This window comes from Syngnathus floridae, chromosome 7 (assembly GCF_059516105.1).
Source record: "Syngnathus floridae isolate MCC-2025c chromosome 7, RoL_Sflo_1.0, whole genome shotgun sequence".
In the NCBI taxonomy this organism is placed as follows: Eukaryota; Metazoa; Chordata; class Actinopteri; order Syngnathiformes; family Syngnathidae; genus Syngnathus; species Syngnathus floridae.
The window spans coordinates 10,604,783-10,630,621 of NC_142419.1; the positions used below are offsets into that span (position 1 = coordinate 10,604,783).

The window sequence follows — 25,839 nt, forward strand, 5'->3', positions numbered from 1 at the left end:
ACAGGGCACGAATTCCGCAAAACTGAAAACATGCACACAATCCCCACGTAATGAACAGACCACAGGAGGAAATGCAGCACAGGGGAAAATAACCTTTAATTAATAAAACTTATTAATAGAACTCCTATGAATAACAGCAAACAACAATAAAATTCTGTACATTTGACAATATCCAGTGTCTAACTAAGACTGTCAATGGCTAGTGGTGCAAACTACAGTTGCTATACAAAAAAAAAAAAAAAAAAAAAAGATAGGCCAAGACTGTAGGAATTTTATACATGTAGATATGGTTTATATACTCATTGATGGATATTGCACAAAATACAGAGACAGATCCTTGGGGGGTGCACCCTGTCAAAATAATCGGCCAATATAAAAACTGCTCCTGGGAAAAAGTGGCACATTCATGAATAAAGTCGGCAACAAAAACATTTGCTTTTTGTTATTTCTCAGCAAGACCAATTGTCGTTGGGTGGCGGGTTATTATTATATATTTTTTAAACAAAATAGATTGCATTCATAGTAATTATTGTTTTGGACTTGATTGGACTTTCGGGGAAAAAAAACCCATCTCACATTTCTTTCAAAAATGTTCCAGTGTTTAAAGGTCCAATTTGATTCAAGTCAACCATTGTAAAACAAGGACAAAAGGCTCACTCCCATCAAAGTCTCAGAGAATGAGGAGAAGAGCAATAAAGACATCTCAAATAAAAAAATACAATCCACCTACAGAAACGGGGTACACTTATAGCCCCACTGCCAAGCTGTACTTCCTGTTGGTGTTGATGGTCCTTGAAAGTATAGAGGAATGTTTGAAGGAGCTTGGGGCTGTGGTGAGACCATGTATCCGTTCACTTCTACAGTACATGTGGCAAAGACATCACACCTAACGCCAAAGAACGACACCGGATCAGCCTGTGATGTGGATGCATCCTTGCCTTCAACGTGTCTCTGGTGCTCTAGGAGCGGTTGTCTTTGGCAACATTGTGGGCCATCCAGTTGACTTTGGTTGTCCAGCTCTCTCTCAGAGCTTCATCAAATTTCTGCCGGAACTGTTTGAGTGCCTCTTCGTCTGTTTTGCCCAAAGCCAAGGAATCCTGTGGGGCGGCGACCATGGACGATAAAGATGATAATATTAAAAAAATATATAAAAAAAATAAAAAAGATGTATACTTATATAGTGAATAAGAAATAAAGAAATTGACAAAATTGGATAAACTGGATTAGTGGCATTGTGACCATTTTTAAAAAAATACACATTTCCCAACTGGATCTTATCTGTGCTGAATTTCCAACCAATATTGTATGGCAGAAGTGAGTGCCACCAGAGCCGTATGTGAAGTACAACACTGCCCCCTGCAGAGTTGTTAGTGTATAACCATACATGTTGCTTATTACAGTAAACAAAAAATGATCAAAACCGGTTTTGAGGCGTTCTAATTACTGTTCTGTCACTCCAATGCTACTGATACCTCATTCATTTTAATTAGGCATTATTGCTATGTCAGCAAGAAATAGTGCTGAAAGGCATGCACACAAGTATCTTAATCACCTTCAGGTATTGGATGTCTTTGACTGAAGTGAGTTCAGGCAGGCCAGCGGTAAGCATGAGAGCAAACAGGTTGATGAAGAGGTTCCCATTCTTCCTCAAGATGAGATAAGCCTCCTCACAGTACTGACGGAAGCTGCCAATACAGTCACACACAATGGAACGTCATTCACAACCGCAATTAACATTGATATTAAAGTGGTTATGTTGAATATGGGTGAAACATGCACATGGAATGTCTCTATGAGCTTATGTTGCCAGTATGAGGAAATAACCTAATGTTCAGCTTCATTCCTGAAATTATTTAAAAAAAAAAAAAAACAGTTTTTGGAAAAATATAACTAATATAAACGTGCCACAAAACCGCACAGTCTTGTCTGCCACCTACTGGTGGCTACGTATACATTACAATAACAGAAGTGATCCAGCTGGTAGATGCCATTCCTTTTTTTTTTTTTTAAATTGTAGATATAATTCATACAGACAAACAATCCTTTAAATATGATGACCAAATTACTTTCCAACAGCTTATTGAGACTTATGACTTGATGAAGGAGACTAAGTGGAACAGACCTGCCAAATTTTTCAGTGTACCCAGTTTTGCCCTGTTGTATGACGTGGATAAAGTCGTGTGTGAGGATGAATGGCACACGTTCCCTCTTTATGCCAAACTTTGACTTGAAGTTGCCCAGTATGTGACCAAAGTCTATGTGGAAGAGCTGGTGGGCAGAAAAAAGGCAGTGAGCTCCAGCTTTAAATCAGTATTAAAAATATTTATTTACTGGTCTTTGAGGATACTGCACACTAAATTATAATAAAATAATTTTCCAACCTGCCCAGTGCTCCGGACCATGATGTTGTCACTGTGGCGGTCCCCAATGCCGAGGACATATGTGGCTACACAGTAGCCTGCACATGACAAGGTGAACTCCTCAATGGCCCGATCAAGAGCATCTCTGTTTGAATGCAAAAATGGATATTTTTCAGAAAAAAAGCACAAGCTATACATAAGAAATTACTCATCCTGTGGTACCATCATACCCAGAGTTGCGTTCCTTGAGCCAGTTGAGCAGAGCATCCTTATTGAATGCGGCAGTGGCTGCCACATTGGAGCTGGTCAACTGGATATTGGCAATTGTGTCAGCCGATGACACAACTTCAATCAGCCCTGCCCGGTCACCTGTCGCTAGGCAACCATATGGTACTACCCTGCACGACATACGGCGAGAGAATCAGGTTTTAGGGTGTAAACACACAAGAACTACCCCAGGGCAGTCACTATCAACTATTTTATCGATTATTCCATCGATTAATCGGATACACATTTATTTGCACCCACTCAATTATTGTTTTTGACACAGTTGTTTTTGTTAATTGATACTATTTAGTGATTAAAGATCAGGGCTTTTCCAGATATTCAGCCACAGGCAAAAGGTAGTTAAGTGCCTCCTGTTTCCTACAAAGCAACAAAAACAAGCAGATGCACTCACCTGAGATCGAGATTAGCCTCCTTCCATAGCAAATCCATTAACCGCAAAATCTGCAGTGTCAACATATCTTGTCTTAGGTCTGGGGAGGAAAAGTGAAATAGGAAATTTAAAGTCTGACAATGGTACAGTAACTAAAAACGCTCCTCTTGATTTTTCTTACCATCCCCATTCTTAAAGATGATTCCTAAGGTGTCTCCTGCCAGCAGCTTGTTGTTGTAAACAATCCAGAGCGGCTTCATCTTGGAGTCCATGTAGCGACACTTTTGCACACTGCCATATAAAGAATGAGTATGTTTAAAATAAATAAATGAAATAAAAAATCCCCCTTTAACACATTGCCCCACACGCGGGTTGTCGACTGTTGTCTCACTTCATGCCTGACAGCAGAATGTTGGGATTTAGAGGAGAGTGCAGGTCCGACAGAGTCTCTGAGTAGCCACTCTGCTTTAGGCAAGTCATCATGGCCTCCTTGGTCAACTTACTCCGAGCATTCTTCATGGTTCCCAGCTTTATTAGCTCATTCACTGACTTTAGCTTACTCAGGGCTTCCACCTAGTTGGAAAATATCCAGAATTAATCAGGGCAAATTATGATTTTGTTGTCTTACTTTTACATTTTTACCAATCAGCATGCGAGTCATATGTTAAACAGTAGGTCATCGATTCCCACTGCTGTGCATGTTCGCCTTAAAAACACAGTGTCAGCAATATGTCAACGCAGTATGTGTAGTGTACTTTTCAAAACAGGAAGTGGCTAATGCACAACAGGGTTGAAAAGGAAGTAGAATGTCCAAGGGACCTTCTGTCAGAGCAGCAGAAAGGGTAAAGGTTAAGGGGCAAGGGGGTGATGCTATTGTCCATGTAAGAATACTATAAATCCAATGTGATAGAGATGAAAACAGATTTGTTTTATTCTGGTCTAATTTATATAATAATAATAATAATAATAATAATAATAATAATAATAATAATAATAATAATAATCATAAAAATAATAAAAATAATAATGCTAATAAAAATCCCGTTTGAATTTCAAGACGATGATTACATTGGTTTGGTGTGAGTTTAGATATGTTAAAAAAATATACCTGTTTCTTTAGAACCTCAATATGAGGGATACTGCCTCTACAGTAGGCTTCAAGCATGAGGGCAAACTGAACTGAAACAGCAGGCATGTGGATTTCTGACCTGTAGGTAGCAGCACACACAAAGACTGATCAGCAAGTGGAAAACTGTCTTGCTACCCAGCTTTCAATTTCATGTTGGAAGAAAAAAAAAGACAACAAAAACCATTTCTCTTTGGTCTGTAAACAAACAAACAAACAAACAAACAAACAAACAAACAAACAAACAAACAAACAAACAAACAAACAAACACACCTTAAGTGCCAGAAGAGGAAGTGCCCAATCTTGCGATTTCCTTGGGCTCGCTCCAGCAGGAAGTGGGTAAGGGCGCAGTCATAATAGGGCTCATAACGCAACACCTGAACCAACTGAAGCAAGTACTGTGACAGCTCTTCGTTACTTAAGAACAACAAGAGGGAAGCGAGAGGTCAGATTCTTACACTCCTGAAGATTGACAATTTGAGAGGAAGCATATAAACATGATGATAGTGGAAATGATGGAAATTACAGAAGAAGATGAGACAAAGGATGAGATTGAAAGGAATTGGGACAGTATTTATGCTTACCTCATATCATACAAGCAGCGTACAGCATACTCTCTGACATATTGATCTGGATAGTTAAAATCCAGAAGCTCCAGTGCGTCTCTTGGACACAGTTTGGGCCAAATCTGAAGCAGTGCTTGCAGCTAAACACAGACAGACATAAAATCAAAATTATTTGGAAATTTCAAACACTTACATATAGGCTGGGGGTATGTAGTGTTGTTATGAATACATTTTACTTCCAGTTAGAAATTAAGATGATCAGAATTATTAACTTTTCATGACAAAAATCTAATGGATTTAACCATAAAATAAAATAAACCAGATAGCAGACAAGGGACAGCAGGTAACTTGTCAAAATGAAACAAAAACTGTGGGATGTTTATCCAGCGTGACATTATGTTATGTGCGTTTAAAATTTGTGGCCTTTTCGTTTTACTTTTACACATGCACTTGTGTCTTTTGTAGGCTAATTTGTTTTGGGTAAATTTGGCATTAAATTTGAGTCCAGCAACATTCATACATGCATTTATCTAGAGCTTTCACTATGAAATATCTTTAGAATCAATTATTCTAATGATTATTCCACCAATAAATCAGTTCAAAAATATCTTTAGCCTTACAGTTTACTGTAAAACTGTTTTTTTCAATGTCCATTTATTAATCAGTTATTGCTGTTTATCTGATATTATTAAATGATGAATGAAAACCAAACAAACAGCAAATAAGCAAGATCTCATGATAGGGAGTGATGTCTTCAACAAATCTTTTGAAACTTAGAGGTACTACTTGGGGACTGATCTATACCACTGTTCGAGTGATACTTCTGAGATGGATTCAAATGCATCTAAATGTCAACTACAGATAATTCATGCTAGATCTTCAAATTGTGTTCCTCATTGTAATAAATTCCATTTTTACATAAATTGATTCTTATTCCGTTTGGTTTGGTAGGTGACATGCCAGAAAACAGGGAAAATGTTGATCACTGTTTTCCACAGTAAAAGCAGATCCTTGCAAATTTGTTTGAAATTTTGATTAAGCACAACACCTCATAAGTTTGCTTTTGTAGATAGCATAAATTTACTTTTTATAGCCTGGAATCAGAGAATTTAGATAATTTTAAGCTAAATAAATAAATAAATAAATAAATAAATAAATAAATAAATAAATAAATAAATAAATAAATAAATAAATAAATAAATAAATAAATACCACCATCCTAATTGTAGCATTTTCTAGAATTTCTTGTTTTTGCAAACCTGGGCCATGTCCTCGTGTTTGCTCCACTTGACGGAGAGCAGCAGCTTGGGCAGTGACTGAGGGAAATTTTCTCGGCAGTCGTGACGTAGTGTCCAGATCAAGTCCTTCTCATTCTCACATAGCTGAGAGAGTGCATCCCGCTCCATGATCTCCTTCAGCTCAATGTGGAACTTCTTACCGCCACGACCCTGAGGAAAGTGAGGTATCGTAAGAGAGAGACGAGGATAGTAAAAAGGGAGTTTGAAAAGTGATTGTAGTTACTATAAATGTCCACTAGAAGGCAGGCGTGTATCAACATTGCCTATTTTTCTAAGCTTCTATAAAAGTATTCAACCTAAAATAAATATGCAAACTAAACAAAACATTCATTTCATATTTTACAATAAAGGTATTAAATGTATTCAAACTATCAAAACTTGCAGAGCTTTGCAGATCACACACTACCTCACAGATTGTGCATTGCAAAAGAAACACAGGACTAATGTTAGGTTCAGGCATGCCAAAGACAAAATTATGTAATGGGCTGTCGACGCCCAGGGGTGGCTTTCAGGTTGACGGATACGTAAGGCAGGAAAAAGCAAGAAATCTGATTGGACTTTCTTTTCTTCTGTTACACGCTGACAGAAAGAAACAATGGGTTTCAAAGGAAGAGCGTTGCTCTCGAGGGAGTGGTCATATTTAATAGCATTATTGCTCATGGTGCCATGGAGTTTTTTCAGTTGACTTTATATGTGCAATTACAACCTACTGTACATTAACTCACCATTGGTGCACAGTCACTTGCTCTAGCAATCTCAGCAGCCTTTTCCAGGATCTGTAAAAAAAGTATGAATGGACATTCACCCACATATCAGAGAATTCAGTGTCTTGAAAAGCTGTTCATACCCCTTGAACATTTTCACAAATCTCTTACAACCAAAAATTCAAATGTTTCATTATTAAGATTTATATGATCAACCTACACAAAGTAGTACTTAACTGTCTGCTAAAGACTGTCTGACTTAAGTATCAAAAGTTTCATGATATAAATTTGATAATGTAACATAGATGCCATGTCTTAGCTGGTTTACAACAGCGCCATACTTTTCTCATATTGAGACGGATGGATTAAATAGTGCTCCTTTTGATGATTCAGAGTAGGGATATATTCTATGCTTTAAATTTCACAACTTGTCTGGTGAGTTCTTTGGTCTTTATGATGTTGTTCATGAGTGTTCTCTAAAAAAAGCGCTGAGGCATTTACAAAACCGGTGTATTTACTGTATACTGAGATTAAATTACACACAATGGAATCTATTCACGAAATAGGAGACTTTTGAAGGGAGCTGATTCACTTTGGACACACCTGCTGTAGTGGTTCAATATTGCTCCATATATAAGGCGCACCTGATTATAAGGCGCACTGTCGGCTTTTGAGAAAATCGGAGGTTTTTAGGTGCGCCTTATGGTGCGGAAAATACGGTAATTTGATTACGTGGTACTTTGTGTGTGTCTATCTAGCACATAAAATCTCAACAAAATACATTTGTGATTCTAAGGTCACAAGATGTGAAGTTCAAGGGGTATCGATACCTTTTCAAGGCACTGCAGGTACTGTACCAAATGATCAACAGTTCAATTGCTTACTGTGGTCTGACCTTGTCAAAGGGAGGGAAAATGATCGGGTGCGGTGAGTATTCGAGGAAATTGATGTGCAGAGCTGTGGCGTTTTCTGTGAATGGATTGGTCTGAATAGTTCCAATGGGATTCAGCATCTCTTCAAGTTCATCTGTCCAAAGCAAAATCATTTCTTGGTTAATTGCTGAACACGCTTAACCAGCTTTTCACTGAAATCAAATAATTAGAAGTGAATGGTTCAGTTTAATACCAGGAAACGAAGACCAGCAGTGAAGGATGATATCGCCCATCTTTAGCTGACCTTTGTAGTCAAACACCATTGTGTTCACCCAGGCTATGGGGTAGTGCTAACAAATAAAGACAGAAGTTAGGGGTCAAGGGTATTGTAAAAGCGGGAAGGGTAGTGAACCTGCTGGCTTCTTACCACTTTCCCTGCTCTGCGAATGGTCTGGTACTTGTTTGGATGGGCGTTTTTGGTAGACTTCTGCTTCTTGACCTTATCCATGACGGCATAGATGGCAAAGCACAGGCGTGTCATCCGCGGCAGGTCACAGACCGAGATGTCAAACTCTAATGTGCTGTCTTTCCACGTGTGCTCTGAGCGGCCGTTGCTCTCGCTGCTCACAGCTGGTTTGCATAAAAGCTCTGTTCCGTGAAAAAGCCCGGCCCTGACCTGGACCTGTGTAGATCATCAAAAAGAAATATGATCTGGTTTAAATTCGTTGGCGCTAGTGACAATAAATATAAATAATGCATTTTGGAGATGGTTATTATTTAGTAAGCTAGGAGTTTCCAATCCAACTACCTTATTTTGTATATTTTTTTTTTACTGTTACTGATTTCTTTATGTTAATAGTAATGCAATACTGTAATGGATGTGTACAAGGTTTACCTTAGCAGTCTCCTCCGCATTCACCTTGCAGCCTTTCAATAGAACTATCTTAAATGGGCTTGGCACGTCCCACACACAAGTCTGTGCTTGCTGTAGGATGAGAAAAACTACAATGAATGCAGCAGCAGCAGCACAATAAACTGCCATACATATATGCATGCATTCATATCCTGGATTGCAAATATGTACATAATGTGTGCATGTGGTGGGCTGTATGTTGCGGTGGGCACGGTACTACTACAACCACAATAATAACAGGTGTGTCTGTGTGTACGAGTGTATGTCGGCGTGTGTGTGTGTGTCTTTATTTTTACGTTTTTGTAACATTTCCATTGTTGAATACTTGCCAATTACAATAACTTGCCCTTTACAATAAGCAAACATGAGAGAGAGACAACACCATTTTTATAGCAAACTGAGCGGTATATTTACTTTTATGTATTTATTTTTTGGGGCAAGGTGGCAAATAAAGGCAGGTAACAAAAAACAGATCGTCATAAAACACAGAAGTTCATGGCGACGCATGTTTGCTTGGTAAACCTGAACACCTGTCAGTTTTTGGATATTTTGTTGAAACAATGATGGCACATGACTGCATAAACATTGGGTTATTTGAACAGAGTATTTAAGTGTGCTGAAGAACATTTACTGTCTACACATCACATCTAAACTAGCTACAAACAAATCATATTAGGTCTTACCCCAGCCCTTTTTGAGGGCCACTGATTTACAATTGTCCATGCACCTACCCCATATATTAATCAATAATGTTTATAAAACACTATAAACCTATTTACGTCAAATATAATAATAACAACACTATTAATAATTAATAAACATTACACCATTTATCCTGTTATGGATCAAAGGAAAGATGGAACATATCAAAGCTGCCTTGGGATAAGAGGATAAATTGATTACCAATCAATGACAGAGTGGACAGTAATAGAGCCTGAAAGGCTGCTATGTGAATTATTACACAAATGCTGCCCTGACAATGATAATCTTTAGAAAATTCTCAATAAGTAAAAACAACAATTCTTAATTTTCTTGAAAAAGCCTTTCCTTATATTCTAATTTTCTAACAATTTCAGAGTGTACAAAGAGCTATAATAGAAATTTATTCATTATTGGGGTTGCAATTTCTATTTGACTGCACTGCATCACACTGTGTTTGTAATGACCTTTTTCCAGCTTCTTGAGAATGGAGCACATGAGTGACTCACCATGGGAACCCTTCTTTTTGGAGGTAGGGGCAGAGGCGGGTTGGAGGACTTGCGACTGACTACTGCTCCAATGGCGGTGATTTCCTTTTCAAACATGGCCTTGACTGTACTGGAGGAAACCAAGGTAAGGTGTGGAGACTCCCTTGCCTGCATACATGTGCGTATATACTACACACAGGAAAGGATACACTACATTGAATAACCAATAACAATTGAATAAACATTTATCTGATACATATTGAAAATGCCATGCTCGGATATAATAAGCAGTACAGCTTTTTTTATTAATTTTATTCTGAGAGCAATATGATTGTATAAGCTCCATATTTTTGTATCGGTATCAGTACTACATGTATTTTGATACTTTTTCCAAATAAGAAGAGGACACAAAAAATTTCATTAATGACTATTATATTTTTCTTCATAAAGTTGATCAGTAAACACAATGAAATGACACAAAGACAATAATTTCATAGCCACACAATTTTCAAATGAATAAAAAAACGATGTAAACCACTGAGATTTTCTTAATGCACTCATAACACTTTTGGAAACAGTGAAAGTACAAGTCTTTTCTTATTGCACTCATTTTTTTTCAAAGTCGAAATACTGGCATATTAGTCCTTCGTGACATTTGTCTCCATGCACCTGTGTGTGTGTATCTGCCTCTCTATCAGTCTCATCAATTTAATCTTGATTCAACATTAAATCTTCATCTTAACTTGCAATCAAATGCACTCACTGACCTTGTATTCACAGAGCGCATGATCTCCACAGAGGAACTCCATGCAATGGCTGACTCTCAGGACATACTGTCCTCTCCATGTCTCCTCCTCATGCCCATGAGTGGTCAACCACTTCCTTACAGCCAGATCTATCAGCTCGGCAGCGTTGCAGGATGCAGGCACTTTCAAACAGGCAGAATCCTTCAGGAAAAAGAATACAAAATATGATTGCGTTTATCACTGCAACACTGTAGTTCTAAAATGTACGTAAATCCTAATGAAGTATGTGCTAGTCTGCATGAAGTGCTATACTAAATGTTTTGTGTTTACGTAAAAATGTAACGACTAAAAACACAGCACATAACACAAGTCACAAATGCGTGTTGAATCAACTCAGACGGACGGGTCAATATGTTCTGAATGAAACAGGGAGGCTTACTGTTGTATTCTAATTATAGCTCAGTACTGACCCGATTCCTGAGATGGAATTATAATTTCCTGGCGATATAATCGAATTGCATCAATAAATTAACAGAAGCGTTTTGGGGAAAATGCAGGCGCATACCGCACAAATCTTTATGTTTAAACAACATCAGCATAGATACGAAAACATCAGTAGAGATCAGAGGCTACATGGTTGACAAACTAAATGAAATCCCTAAAGGAAGACTCACACCAATGAACAATGACCATGTTTGCTTGACAACAATAACACACTTCCTGCCCATATTACATCTTATTGTGTCTGACCTTCCAAATAAAACTTTCTGCCAATTTTCACTTGAGCATAATATGGCCTTTACTTGTGTAAGGGAATACTGTCACGCAAAAGGTCTTGAGGATCACCCCATGATTATGAACTTCTGTGTGTATAACAGAAGGACAGAACGAAATGCTGAGGGAAATGGAACCATGGACCAAAGGCAGGGCTTCAATCCACTGACCTATCCGTCAAATTCAGTGAGAATGTCATAATTATGATGTTAGTTCTGACTCATTTAGACTTGTCACATGACGTACATGACTTTTCTGAATTACACTCATAAGATGACACAGAGCAGAAGAAGCTGTTGAGAGTTGCTACTTGGCAAAAATAAAACAGCCAAATGATCTTCATTTGCAATATTTGGTGTTTTCTTCCTTTAATCTGACAATAGGATGGAAAATGATCTGCTGCTGGCAACAATATGTTGCAGTCAGCTGACTGCTTGACACTAGATGGCATTGTAATAGAATAAACAAACACATACCAAAAAGAGAAAACAAAAAGCTGCCTGTTTTAACTCATGTTTTTTTTTTTCCTCTTTAGTGAGCCACATTATGCCACAACATTTTGTGACAAAGTTTACATTTACTGATTTACTAAGTTTGAGGATGCTGTTGATCATAGGTATGAATGTGAGAGGTCATCTATCTCGATGAGAGCCCTGTGATTGACTGTCTATTATGAATGAGCGTGACAAGTTTTCTATATCAGCCCTGCAATTTACTGGCAATCAGGTCTCGCCCAAAGTCATTATAGAGTGGCTCCAATTTAGCTGCAATCCAAGCGATAGAAACTGGATAAATGGGTATTCATTTCAAACATGAACTAAAACAGTGTTATACACACAAAGTTATGTTAAGGCCGCTGGGCCGTGGAAGCTCACCTGAGATTGGTCAACATGGATGATGACTTTTAAGGTAGCTGAGCGGTCATTGAGTCCATCTTTGCTGATCCAAGGCTCAAGCTGTGGGCAAAAACATGCCTGCAACCACTCTGTCCATGTCATCATCTGGAGACGTTGCATTCTCTCTTCACTGATGCGAGACATTTTACAGCGAAAGTCTTTTACTTCCTGGTCATTCATGCCATCGAGTTCATGAAGGCCTAGCAGAGATTGGGGGGGAAAAAAAAGCAGTTGCAATTTTGTATAATAAAATGCTTCGAAGCATATGACAAATAAAATGTCATACATATCCTATCGATTGTCGACACCATATTTAATTTTGGCATTTTCGGTCCTCCATATGTGGAGAGACTTTAAATGAAAACGTAAGAAAGCAACAAAAGCTCTCCACAGACTAGTAAGTCTAGTAATATTATTCTTCCTGACCTTTCAGTAAACATATGTGGCATTCAGTATGTCAACCCCCCTGGCTCATTCTAATGCAGTACTTCCTTTCAAGTATTTTTTTTTTTTTTTAGTGTTTATTTGTGTGGATTACTATTTTTGTACATGTAGCTTAAACATTCACAATATCACAAATGAGTAACTTTAGAGCCACAAACACCTATTTGGCCCAACATGTACATACAGTGGAGGAACCAATTTTAGAACTACAACCCGAATCTCGTATAGAATTAAACAGACGCCTCCAAATATTAATGCTGGACCTAAATGCCAAAGGTACTGCTTGGGTGATTAAATCTCTTATGACTCAATTTTACTAAAGAGTTTTCAGCACAATAGTCCCTTGCTAATGAAAACATCATGCTGCTATTTAAAGCCATTTAACATCCGCATGATCCCTAGCTTTGATTGAAAGTCTCTGCTCCATCTCACCTACTTTTCCACTTGACTGACATAGCACAAGTTTATTTTATGTTTTTTATTTTTAGAAAGATTCCAAGAACAGAAAATGTCTATTGACATCTACTGAGCTGAAAAAAGGAGACTGTGAAATTTCGTGCCCATACCATACCACCAAATGCTTAACCTTCCCCTCCTATCCAAAGGATATATTTAAAATTCTACGAACATTTTTTGCTATTTGAGTAATGATATACCTGAAGAAGCTTTATCTTGAGCAGACAACAGGCTTATGTTTTGAATGATTACGTCCCACTTTTTAGTAGAACCCCTATTTGGAGCCAATATTCATTTTCAGTAAAAAATAAAACATTTTCAGGATGTCAATTTTGTTTACAACACAAACTCAACACTTTGTTCAAACACCTTAAGGCATAAACAGATTTCAGATTTGTTACACCCATTATCTGAACCACTAATCTTCACGAGTGTCGTGGGCGCGCTGGAGGCTAACCCAGGTTACTTCGGGCAGTGGGCAGGGGACACCCTGGCCTGATAGCCAGCCAATTGCAGGGCACACGGACAAACAAGCATTCACAATCACACCTAAGTGCCCAATTAGAATACCTTGTTTTATTACCAACCCGCATATTACGAGTTTCTCTCTTACATTACAGACATCTTTGACGACAAATTCTAAGAAAAAGTGCGGAAACCTCCCAGGCACAGCAACATCTTAGAAAGTTTAATGGAAGCTTCAACAATAGAGAGAGAGCTACCCAACGTTCTCTACAACATAAAGTGTTCCAAAATTTCAAAATAGTTTAAACGTTAATGTTTAACTTAAACATTATCGAGGGCACCTACGGCAGCTCTTCGCTTTGACTTGGACATCCACTTTTTCATTGATTTTCATATTATGTATTATTTGTGCCCTCTCTGCATCCATTGCAACCTGGTGATCCTGACAGGGGGATCCTTCCATCTGTGGTCTCTTCTCAAGGTTTCTCATTTTCCCCTGGTAGGTTTTTTTTTTAGTTTTTCCTTGCCCTTTTGGGAGCTTAAGATCAGAGGATGCTTTGAGAATAGTTGTCAATTTTTGTCTATGTGAAGCCCTTTGAGACTGCTTGAGATTTAGGGCTATACAAATACACTTGACTTGACTTGACTTGACTTGACTTAACTTTGTGTTAGTTAGTTGAAATAAAAGAAATGTAAGGAGTTACCAAGCTAAGGCTTGCCAAATTTTGTGATCTTTTATTGGAAGGCAGATTAGTTTTTTTAAAGGTCGAGGCTCATATGCGTGAAATGCCAAATACTGGCCCTGACAATCAGCTGAGCCAATGTTCTAACCTGAAGCCCTTTAACACTGAAGTAGAAATTATTTTTACACTAGACCAGGGGTATCAAACTAATTTGTGTCACGGGCCACATTATAGTTACGGTTGCCCTTGGAGTGCTGTTACGACTGCGTATATATAATTGGGCCACTGATTTGAGCAAGCTACAGACAGGACAGCTGGCTGATAAATAAATGTGCGAAATTCTGTAGTGGTGTTGCTGGGGAGGAAGTGCTGAAGGCATGTTGTGATCTGGGAATGATTTCATAGCTAGAACACCAAAGCAACTTCATTATTTTGAAATCGGACTCTGTGTGACAGCTTGAATTGTTTATCAAAGATGTCTTACCCTTGCCAATAAGCACACCAATTTTGGAATCCAGCAGCCGTTCAGCTCGACCGCAGTTGCGTGTCACCAACTTGAGAACCGGTAAGAAGGGACGAACATCACAAAGTCTCCTCGTTTCATCTTCTAGTTCTTCGTGCACGGCCGTCTGGTTGACACATTGGAACATGTGGCTTTCCATCTCGCCCAAGGCAGGAAACAAGGGGAATGTCTGAGCGTGTTTCCATAAGAGCTACAGAAGAGAAGAATTAACTGAGAAAATTTGATGACAAAAGAACTTTTGAATTAGTAAGTTGTCTAGGTGGAGTCTTATACAATGGCCAAAAGTATGTAAATGTGTGTATCTCAATCATAACAGAACTCTTTATGAAATACAGTATTGTCAAAAATCACTTCTGTACAGTATATTTCCCAACAACATTGCAGTTGATAAAAAAGTAACTTTTCCCACCAGTTGATTGAATGAGAGTTGTATTCCAATATGTTTACAAAGATTAAATTAATCATTTCCTAGAAAAACAAAACACGAAGTTTGCATTTAACTTTTTCTACATGCCCTTAATCTGTCTAGCAAAGGTGCTATCCCAATAATTTCTCAAGGCAAGTATCATAAAGCATTTTCAACTACATCTCTTGACTCTTTGATCATTGAATGGGCAATAAGGTAAAGAAAAAAGTTTCTGGTTTAAGTCATATCCTTACTTAACATCTCACACGTGTCCTTATTCATTTGGTGAAACGGCCAAGAGGGTTCTTACTCTGGTAGGCTTCTCTACTGTTTGTCATATGATAATGTAATGGTGCTTTGTCTTCTGTTTAGAGACTTCCTTCGGGGATCACTCTCATATGCATGCTCCACTGACATTATATATTTATAAATATATAAACTCAAAATGATCACATTTTCACAAATTACTCAACAAATGCTTTTGTCAAAGAAAGTAATTTCACATGTGGTGTGCATAAGTGGTGAATCACTTTGGCTTTGCTTAAATGTTATTTTTTTCTGTTTGTCCTGGAGGACAGAACTCTGTTAAAGGGAAGTCAAGTCCAAAAATGTCTTCATTATAGTATGTTCTATACACCCCCAATAATCTAAATAATATATAAATTTGAATTTTCAAACTAAAGAAAGTTTCTGTAAAACAATGCTTAATGGCGATTTTTGGTGACTTGCCTTTTTACGACTTAATGACACAAATCAGGGAAACAAAATTCCACAAATCATTTCTGAGAGGGGTTTGAACAATAATTGTGTTAAACACAAACAAGCTCTTCTTACCAGTTTGATATGTTGAAAGGTGGCCTCGCGTGGAACATCCATTTGAATGTAGATACCAGTGGGAAGCAGGAAATCTACCGTGATTTGGTCCGGGGCATGGCCAGCCAAGGGCGAATGGTCTGCCCATATGTCCAGGAGGTCTGTCATGGCTGGAGGCATGGCAAGAGGTAGCACACACCACCTCAACCATAAGGACCTGCAGAACAGTCAAACAAAAATGTGTGGTGATTTAAAGTGTCTAACTGGAAGACAAAAGAGGCAAACAACTTCCTGAAACAATCCTTGAACTGCTTCTTGTTTGCTACATACAGATGGTTCTGTTTGTTGCCTTCCTTAACAACAAAGTTCGCATAATTCAACGGTTCAGTGTCCACATGGAAGCTGGTGGATTTAACTTGGGCTAAGGCCAGTGCACAGCGGAATGGCCACTAAGCAAACAAAACAGGTCAGCCAGCCCTTCCCACAGTGGACACTTGTCCCCATGCAAAGAGCACACAACAGACATGTTCAGATCAAAATCTAGGACAAAATATATAATCAAACTCACAAGTGGATGTGGGAACTCAAATCCAACGGGTTCTACTGAGTTGCACAAAGAGGACATCCTACTGCTCTCAATTTGTGCTTCTTCAACCACAGCACTTCCACCTGCTCTTTTCCTCATTAGCTTGTCCTCAGATGTTCCTGCACATTAACTTCTCTACTTCGCCACAGATCCATTTCGGCTCAATCAGCCCGTTGGAAATGACAGGCCTGATTGCCTCTAATGTTCTTTCCCTTCCAAGCTAAGTGCTTGAGCAACCAGCAGATGAGCCGCTGTTATGCCACGTGTCTGAGGATGGTGCAATATCTGCAGAGTGTTTGGAGCCACTTGCCATTATCAACTGTACAAATGGAGATAATGTAAAGTATGTTGTTCCAAAAGTAGATTCCTCGGAGAACCTCTCTTTAGACGGCCTTTCTTCGACTGCATGGGATCATGATGAAAGATAATCGGGTAAATGAAATAGACACACTATGGTATTGTATGAAATACCCTGAAAATCCCCTCTATGGATTGTGTGCCACCAGGAAACAGACAAAAGTGACTCTTGAATGTTAAGGGTGCACGATTACCTAAACGACAAGAAACATGAAACCTAGCATGTCTGACTGATTTATTCATAAGACCAAAGGCCACTCGAACAAGATGTGCATGAATATAAAGTCTGAGCTTGTTAATTATAGGCTCTATAAATGACGTTTTCACACGAGACAGCTTGGAGAGTGTCTGCACATGCTGTGATGGCACCACACTGTGCCTCTCTTTCTCTCTCACATACACATGGGTTGGTGTGTGCGCACATAGCCACACAAACGCAGGTGAGTGGGGTTATTAAAAATGTGGCGGCAGAAAGAAAGAAGTCTACCGAAATGTCAGGTTTCAGTGGCAAGCTAAAGTACGAGAGGACAACAAGATTCATGCAGCAACAAGACTGAGGAGCCTGAGGGGCTACAGCCAGCAGACAACCTCCCCTACATTGATAATGGCCTATCTTTGAAAGTGAAGAAATATGAGCCAGTTTATGTTATGTTCTTCTTTTCTCTTTAAAGTGACATAGAATTTGCTTCCTAAACATTCCTTACAGCACACTAAAATTTCAGTTACAGAAGTTTATTTTATTTGTCACTTTTGTGTACACAACAGCTACCTGAGATGTAAATAATTTGGTCACCAATTAAGATCCAGCAAAAGGGTTAGACATATGGTTTGACATATTTTTCTGAATAGGGCAGTTGATCACTTACAACACAGGTGTCAAACTCAAGGCCCGGGGGGCAAATACGGCCCGCCACATCATTTTATGTGGCCCGCGAAGACAAATTGTGCATCAAATTCGTGTCATTACTAGAACTGCAGATTATCTTCACTTTTAATAATATATATATTTTTTAAATATCTGTCCAGTTTTTACTCATCTCATTTTAAAACGAGTTATTTGTCAGTTTGTTTTGTAGCTTTTACTGTATATAATATGAGGTGCTCATACATTTATTTGGGTTGACAGTCATATTGGCCCTCTGAAAAAAGCTATGACTACAATGCGGCCCGCGAAAAAAATGAGTTTGACACCCCTGACTTACAATTATGATTAGTGCACAGTTTGACCCATGCTTTGTGCAAAATGTCTACTCATGGGTCAAGTCAAAGTTAATACAATAACTCACAAGCCAAAGATGATGAGAGAAGTTATTTTAAAGCACTTAAAAACTTGTGGTGAGTGTTTCCATAAGCAGATGCATTGTGGTTCTTTTAACACTCGTGTTCCACAGTACCCTGTCACGTGATCTACATTTGTGTGTGTGCAAATGTTGAAAACAATTAGGCGCCAACACAGTTTGTGTGTAAACAGCGATCAAATGCTTTGTGACGCACTTTCTTCCATAATGTGTTAAATATAAGTCCACAACAACGGAGTCACCTCCTGACTACAAACACCGCACTCTCCCGTAAATGACTGATGACAAATATACTGGCAATATTGTGGGTGCTTGTGTCAGCAAAGTGTGACTGTGTGTTCATGTGTGACTGAGTGTAGGTGGAATGTGAAAAACAGAAGGCTGCGCGGAGGTCATGTTGACGACATCTTGGACGAAGTTACCTCCAATGTTGCTCAAAGAAAAAAGTGTGACTGATTTACTGGAACAATTACAAGCAACGATAATGTCCCAATACAGGAAACTCACACTGTTTATGGATGGTAAAGACAGAGCCAAGCCCTGAAAACTAAAAACAAAAAAAGGGAGTAATTGAGACCCCACCCCACAAGAACGTCTAAAATTGTTTGAGTTGTCAACATACTTTGATGATCCCAAAACAAACATTTCAAACAGATTTTCCAACATTACTCTAAAAAAAAAAGATCTTGTTGAAACAAAACAAAAAAAGAACCGGAAGTATGACAACAATGCCGTGTATCTATCTGCTTTGGAAGTCATAAAAATAGAAATTATCAGGCAAGAATCTACATTGCACGTTAGCTTTTGAAGAAAAAAAAACAAAACATACATGCTGTCGCAAACTTCCCTTAAACACCCAGGCAAAAACGAGCTTCTCCCCAAAAAATAAAGATCTGATCAATCAGGATGCATCATACTTGATTTCTAGCTCGGGTTATGGTGGTCTTTTGTGGCATCATTGAGGTTTATAGAAAGAGCATCTACGAAAACGTGGGTTCACTGTGTACTTTTTCTGACAAGATAACAAGGAAGGAAGAATTAATCCACTTTGGCACTTGTGTGTGTGTGTTGTGTGGGTGTTTTCGTGGCTGAATCAGCAGTCAAAAAACAGCAACAATACCTATATTTAGGATTGTAAATGGGTGGGTAGGTGGTGACTGTTCAGTAAATATCATGTACTTTTCCATTACAGGTTCCAGAGTGGCCATGGCCTGCACCACCCTGGCCTCTCTTGGCCAAGCTTGTTGCTTTTCCATTACAATCAACTGGGAAGGGATCAACTGAATTGTGTAAGCCACTAGGATTAAATAACTGAAGTCACAATCTTGCTCGACCTAACTTATAGAACTAGGCACTGGGGAACGGTTCCATTGTAGCACCGAACAGTGTAATGGAAAAGCGACCACGTGGTGCCAAACAAGATTGCTTTGGGGTATAACCAGTAGAATCTAAGTGGGATGGACAGACAGGAACAACACTTGTGTTTATGGATGTAGAGTTTGTACGCACAAAAAAAAGTTCTGCCTTCTTGCAAATCAGTGATTCAAGCAAACACACTGACTAGTCGTGATTTTTCTCCATTTGTGTATACATAAAAACAGAACACACAATACATCCCAACATGTAGTGTCAATTTTGCAGTGCACACAGCTTGTTTCGGATTAGTACTGCTACTTAAACTGTCAAAAACAAATGATACTTCAAAAAGGAATTCAATTAACACACTTCTGTAAGTTTTGTTGCACACTTGAGAAAATGCTGCGCACTGAGAATCAGAGCACTGGCTTACAGACATGCAAGAAGAATATGTAACTGTGCTGTCATTTTCTTCATTGCTATGTTTTGCTATTATTTCAGAGTTTTTTTAAAACAGACAGTAAGTTGTAAGATGCAGATACATTAAAAATTCCAGCACTAAGCAATAAGAAAACAAAACAAAAGCTTACAGCATGTGACAATGGGGATTTGTGGACAGAGAGTTTTTCTGTATTAGCATAATGTTGCACGTGGCCCATTCATATCTGGATCAAACATCGTATTACACCAACGATCTCCGGTGACACAGAGGCACACACCCACACTCAGGAAGGAAGCAACGACACCAGACAGGGAGTGAGTGACAAATAACAGCCGGTGAAAAATTCCAAATAAGTCATTCATAAAGTGCTGATGAACGCTGAATCAGATGCTTGGCATATGTTTTATTTCATTTTTTTTCCATCACAAATTAAATTTGAACTTGAGTCAAAAACCACTTCATGCCAATCAGTCATTTTTGACAAGACCATATTCTCTCTTTCCTTTTGTTTTTTGGTTCTGTTTTAAAAGAAATCCAGGGCCACTGAATGAAACAAATAAATCAAGACTTGTTTTTAGCAGACTAATATCCTGTGGGGAAGTGATGTTGAACTTGTAAACCACAAAGTGGAGCTTCAAAATAATCATATTCAGGAAAATGCAATGAGTGGGCAGACCAAATAGAATTTTTCCTAGTTTATTGTTGATACTGACATACTATAACAGCCAAAATCTTTAGAGGCAACTGCATGACAGCATCGACATAAAGTACTGTTATCTGTGACATTGATGAGCGACTGCCAGACAGATTGTGGCAGTGCAAGTCTGCAATGTGACAATATTGAGTCTGAATGACATTAGCTCTAATGGCACTACTTGCCCTTATACATCAACTGAGTGGAAAATGAATGAAGACAGGGAGACAGAGGGCAGTCATGAATAGAAAGGGAATACCATGGGCACTAAACATTGGTTTTAAGATCATCCCACAACAGAATAAAAAAATAAATACAAATATCCATCCACCCAATTATCTGTACCGCTTGTCAAACAGTCAAAACTAGAGCTGTGTATGAATCGGTGGTTCACTTGTTCAATTGGGAATCGCATATTAAAAATAGATTTATTATTTGCGGACTAGAATGAGATGATGTGACATTACTGGAACTACTGTTTTGTTCACACTATGAACAGCTGTCACATGCTGTGGCAATGACTGTATGCAGTCAACGAAGCCCAGCGAGACTGTATCAACGATTTTTTTTTAGTTACTTCACTGCAGTCACGTCACGCAGGGATCAAAGGGAAGTTTAGATCATTTGTTGGGTGCCGCTGGAGCGAGAACATAAGCTACGGATGGCTTCCAGCCAACTAGCAAATAAAACAAAATGAGCGGAATGATTTAAAATAACCAGTTCAGGATCAATCAACCCTTGGTTGGCTCCTGTATGACAAGGGATCATGGAGATTAATGTGAATTATTTTAACCTAAAACTAACACGTACACTAATTCAAGCTGCCGGAAGAGATATCAATACATAAAACTTTATTGTTGGAGATGGAGTCCTGCGATGATCTCTTTGTGGTAATAAAATGACACGTGGCTTGCTGTGACAGGAAACTCGTCAATTAGCGTTATTTTGCCGTGAATCGCTTACAAATTGTGCACAAGGCAAAGTGTACCAACTTGTGGTGTAGTGAGTAGAGTGCTCATCCTGAAGTTGCTTATTTGTTTGTTTAATTATCTATAACTAGATTATATTCATCACTATTATTCTACTAACCTTTTGTTTTTTTACTGTTTACCAAGGATGTGTGAGGCTGATACCCAGGGTATGTCACACTCTCCTGGCTGTTTTACTACCAGGAACTAGAAAGTAGAAATTAGAAGAACAGATAAATTACCATTAATTTCATGAAATTTTGGTTTGAAAGTTGGTTAGTACCACCAACAAAATAAGTCTAAAATTAGTGACGCTATTACCGTACACCCTGGTGTAATAAGGAGAGGGTGAAACTGTTCAAATTGAATCCTGCCCAACCCTGGGCAGGATTAAATTTGGAAGTTGTAACGCAACTTGAAAACAGAGTTAAAGGATGTGAGAGACATTCTTAAATTAATGTTTAATCCCTCTAGGGAGAAATTCAGTTTGAATTCTACAGAGAGTGATGTGTGAAAGATGATAAAGAGAGATAAGAGAAACGCCACAGTTTGACTACGTGACACAATGAAGTAACTGTAATGGGTGGACCCAACTGGGAAGAGTGTCCACAATAAGGCTCTGTTTTTGGCAAGTGTGCCTATGTGAACATGCGTGCCAGCAAGGACAGTCCCGTGCCCTGCACAAACACTGCCCTTGTGTTGCCCTTGGCTCACCCAACCACCCCTCCTTACAACATTTCTTTCTTGGGCACAAACACAGACACACAAAATCAAATCAGCTTGACCTCAGCGATCCTCCACACACGCACGTACACACACTTGTACGCACACACAAAGCTGGCTCGCGGGGGCAAAAGGGTCACATGGCGATCATACAGCCCCCCAGACTTCCACAACAAATATTAACACTCACATGATCTGTATTTTGAAGTGTGGATTCCAAAGCCTCAGGTGACTTGCAGACACATTCAGTACCTTGCACCACACACAACCAATAGGATCACAGACATGTAAACAACCTGAGAATATTTTATTGCAAATACACCTAAATCTCGATTTTACGTAGCCTTTGGGGTCCAGAATTTGGGAATTGCGTTAACCCTGAAAGCGCGTTGTATAGAAAGTCTTGGTTTTTTAGAAAGGCATGTTTTTAGGCAGCCGTCTGTCACCTTGAGTGGTCAACACATGTCAAAGTCTATTGGCATTTTAATAAGAAAACCATTATGCAGATGACAATGTCAGGCGGATTGAGTAAGTCATTTTGATGCTTTGTGAATTGGATGGAAGAGAGAATAAAGCAGCCAAGAGAGAATAAAGCAGCATTCTACTAGTGTGTCTGGCCACGCTCTTTAACTTGTGAGTGACTGTGTGGATGAGGTGCTTCCGCGAACGTCCCCCTTTCCGAATCAAAAACAATCCTAGCCTTCCATAACACTGTAATAAAGCAGTCATAAAGACCAAATAGCCTGACTTCTTATCAAACGCCTTTAAATTGGTCATGGAAATTCATTGAATCACTAGCGTTAAGGTTTACGCGCCAGTCATTAGACAGCGGGGTCCTTATATCGTCCATTTAAAATACTACTTGAAAATGTATTTATGAGAAAAAAATTGGGGTCCATAACCAAACCACGTTAGACAGCAAGTCGCGTTGGATCGAAGTGAGTAAAATCAAAATTTAGGTGGAGTTTTTTTCTCGGTCTGCAATAACTCCATCCAGCTTGTAACCAGCTGACATCCCCGAACTGACGTTCTTTTTTTCCCCAATGCTTTTCCAGAATCTCACTGCAGCCTCTACGCATGCTCTGCCAGGGAATTGACTTGAAATTGATTGTCAGACTGCAACCTTTACTTCTTTACCTTAATGAGTGTTTTGGGTCGTTATCCGTCTGGCAGCTAAATGGGCTTTATAAATAAGCATAAATTATTCAACGACTGCCAATATGGTTTCAGAAAATAGCAGATCAAAAGCTCTGGCGTTGACTGACCTCATAGAAGAGATAACGGAGGAAAAAAGTTAACAAAATGTATTCTGTGGGTATATTTGTTGATTTAAGAAAATACTTTGGCTTAATATATCACAATATATTTCTAAAGCAATTGCAATAAAATTTGAGTTGAAAATTGCAAATAACTGATGTGAAATCTTAATTGTCACCATGTCCAGATGAGAAAGTATAGTTCAAGATGGAGGAGGATAAATTGTGGTGTCCCCCAGGGGTCTGTGCTAGGACCTTTATTGAGTTTGTTTTATATTATTCCTCCCAGAAATCTGCAAAGAAAAGTTTGGAAAGGAAACAACCATGACTTGATTTTACAGCCTATTAAGTTGATTTTCCATGGGCATCAAAAAACAATCTAAAAAGACGAGCTATGAAGCAAATTACCTGACCTGGATATTGTAAACCTACTGTATGTAGTCAGATAAAAAGTAAGAATTCAACTAAACTGACTAATTATTTCAATTTTATTTTCTTATTGAAAGAATATTCAGTTTTACAATTCAATAACATTTCCTTTGTCAATATCATGCAGACAATTTATTTCCTTACACACAACAATGACGTGACGTCATCTTTAGTAGACATCTCCATGAAATGAATAGAAATTTATCATATAGCATATTCACTTCCGGAAACAATGTCTTTTTTGCCTGTGACTCGGCGTTATGCTTTATGCACATGCGTATCACATCACATGTTCCGTTTAGATTAGAAGCCACATTTTTTTATATTGTAAACGAGTACACAAAAAGATTCGAATTGAACTTATTTCCTGTTTTTATGACTGCGACATCTAGCTGCCAAGACATTTCAACAACATATAGTGTAAGATTATGCACTCCGCATTGTCTGGAATGTACCATGCCCACTAAATTAAACCGAACTAATCTTATCTCCCAATCACGAGTATTTTGGTCTTCCTTTAAATCTGGAAGACTATTTCTTTCTTGAGGCTTGTCTTTGACAACTAAAATCAAATCTAATGGATTGAGCTCAGATTATTGGCTTTGGCCATAGTACAATAAATAAATAATTTGGGGTGGTGTATAACACTAATGGGACTGCTGGGAATATGATTGTGTACATCATCAAAATAGCTCTTTGTCAGCATTACCACCATTGCAGAGAAGTATCATTGGAAATGATAACTACTACAGAAACCCAAGACACACTGATATGGAAATAAAACTTGTGATCACCAACAAAAGCACACATGAACTACAATTTGGTGTTGAAAAGTAGGAAGTTAAAACATACTGTAACTATAATTACAGTCTGTCAGGCAGTCTCAACAGAACATTAACCACTGGTCATGTTGTGTCACCATGGAAAGATGGGGTGAGACAGCCAAAAATAACACTGAATCGAGGCATTGAATGTTGCAGGGACAGTTTTCAGTATTGGTCTCTCAGCATCTTGCTAAACCACCATTCATCTAAGCACTGGACAAAGGGCCCCACATAGGCAATGAATGACATGCACAAAGACACACACACACTGACAGACACACACTCTTACAGTCTTAAAAATGCTGGGTCAAAAACAACCCAATTTGGGTTAAAAATTGGACTCTAAAACTGACCCAACTTCCTCGGGTGTTTTGTAAAAAAAAAAAAAAAATTCTGGACAGAACAACCCCCAAAATTTTTAACCTAGCAGTTTTAAGGGTGTAAAAAATGGCAGACCTTTGCTGGGACAGCAACATTACAAAACCATCTACAGTTTCTGTCATGACAGGACTAGACTACAAACACTCGTGCAAAAGCAGACTATGTAATGATGCCCAACCCTGTTATATTTTAGTAACAAGAGTAATGGGACAAGAAAAAAAAAGAAAGAAAGGAAAGCCACCCAAACAATGCACTGAACGGAGGGGTTTCCTAGTATTGTAGGGTTGAAACATATGGCTTCATGTTGGTATTTACATCAAAAAGAAATATATTACTGATTACCTTCTTGGTCATGTTGGTGTGTTGGGTCGATACAACACAATATGATCATAAGTAATTGGAGCTATTCTTACATACATGACTAGTAGGGGAATCAGAATGAGCAGGTGGGAAGACTCTGCACCCATTACCCATTTTTGATGCCTGTTGACAGTTTGCAGGAGGAAATGTGGTGCTGCACGCCGTGAGATGCCACACCTGTTTACTGGTTTAGACGTTTACCAGTATTTAGCGGTTGTTGAATGAATGAATGAATGAATGAATTAAATTGTTTGGTTTAAGCTTTGCATAAGCA

General features: G+C 38.6%; 1 protein-coding gene and 1 long non-coding RNA gene across 2 annotated transcripts in view; one reads left to right on the plus strand and one right to left on the minus strand.

Annotated features, from left to right (window-relative positions):
* Positions 1–72: 72 nt before the first annotated feature.
* The window catches only part of pik3cb (phosphatidylinositol-4,5-bisphosphate 3-kinase, catalytic subunit beta), a 35,523-nt gene continuing 9,756 nt past the window's right edge, over positions 73–25,839 (minus strand). The window contains exons 2-23 of the mRNA XM_088381129.1: positions 15,913–16,108; positions 14,634–14,862; positions 12,081–12,301; positions 10,453–10,632; positions 9,707–9,874; positions 8,481–8,570; positions 8,013–8,267; positions 7,839–7,935; positions 7,609–7,739; positions 6,735–6,785; positions 5,971–6,159; positions 4,730–4,851; positions 4,419–4,562; positions 4,127–4,226; positions 3,410–3,591; positions 3,200–3,309; positions 3,040–3,118; positions 2,591–2,758; positions 2,382–2,505; positions 2,123–2,268; positions 1,553–1,685; positions 73–1,097 (exon numbers count right to left, since the gene is read on the minus strand). Coding sequence (XP_088237255.1) covers positions 960–1,097; positions 1,553–1,685; positions 2,123–2,268; positions 2,382–2,505; positions 2,591–2,758; positions 3,040–3,118; positions 3,200–3,309; positions 3,410–3,591; positions 4,127–4,226; positions 4,419–4,562; positions 4,730–4,851; positions 5,971–6,159; positions 6,735–6,785; positions 7,609–7,739; positions 7,839–7,935; positions 8,013–8,267; positions 8,481–8,570; positions 9,707–9,874; positions 10,453–10,632; positions 12,081–12,301; positions 14,634–14,862; positions 15,913–16,071 — 3,216 coding nt within the window. The 5' untranslated portion in view covers positions 16,072–16,108 and the 3' untranslated portion in view covers positions 73–959. The remainder of the gene's footprint in view (positions 1,098–1,552; positions 1,686–2,122; positions 2,269–2,381; positions 2,506–2,590; positions 2,759–3,039; positions 3,119–3,199; positions 3,310–3,409; positions 3,592–4,126; positions 4,227–4,418; positions 4,563–4,729; positions 4,852–5,970; positions 6,160–6,734; positions 6,786–7,608; positions 7,740–7,838; positions 7,936–8,012; positions 8,268–8,480; positions 8,571–9,706; positions 9,875–10,452; positions 10,633–12,080; positions 12,302–14,633; positions 14,863–15,912; positions 16,109–25,839) is intronic.
* LOC148395193 (uncharacterized) lies at positions 7,198–11,676 on the plus strand. The gene is made up of 3 exons (XR_015859487.1): positions 7,198–7,432; positions 7,510–7,561; positions 9,675–11,676. It is a non-coding gene; the product is annotated as an uncharacterized LOC148395193 (long non-coding RNA).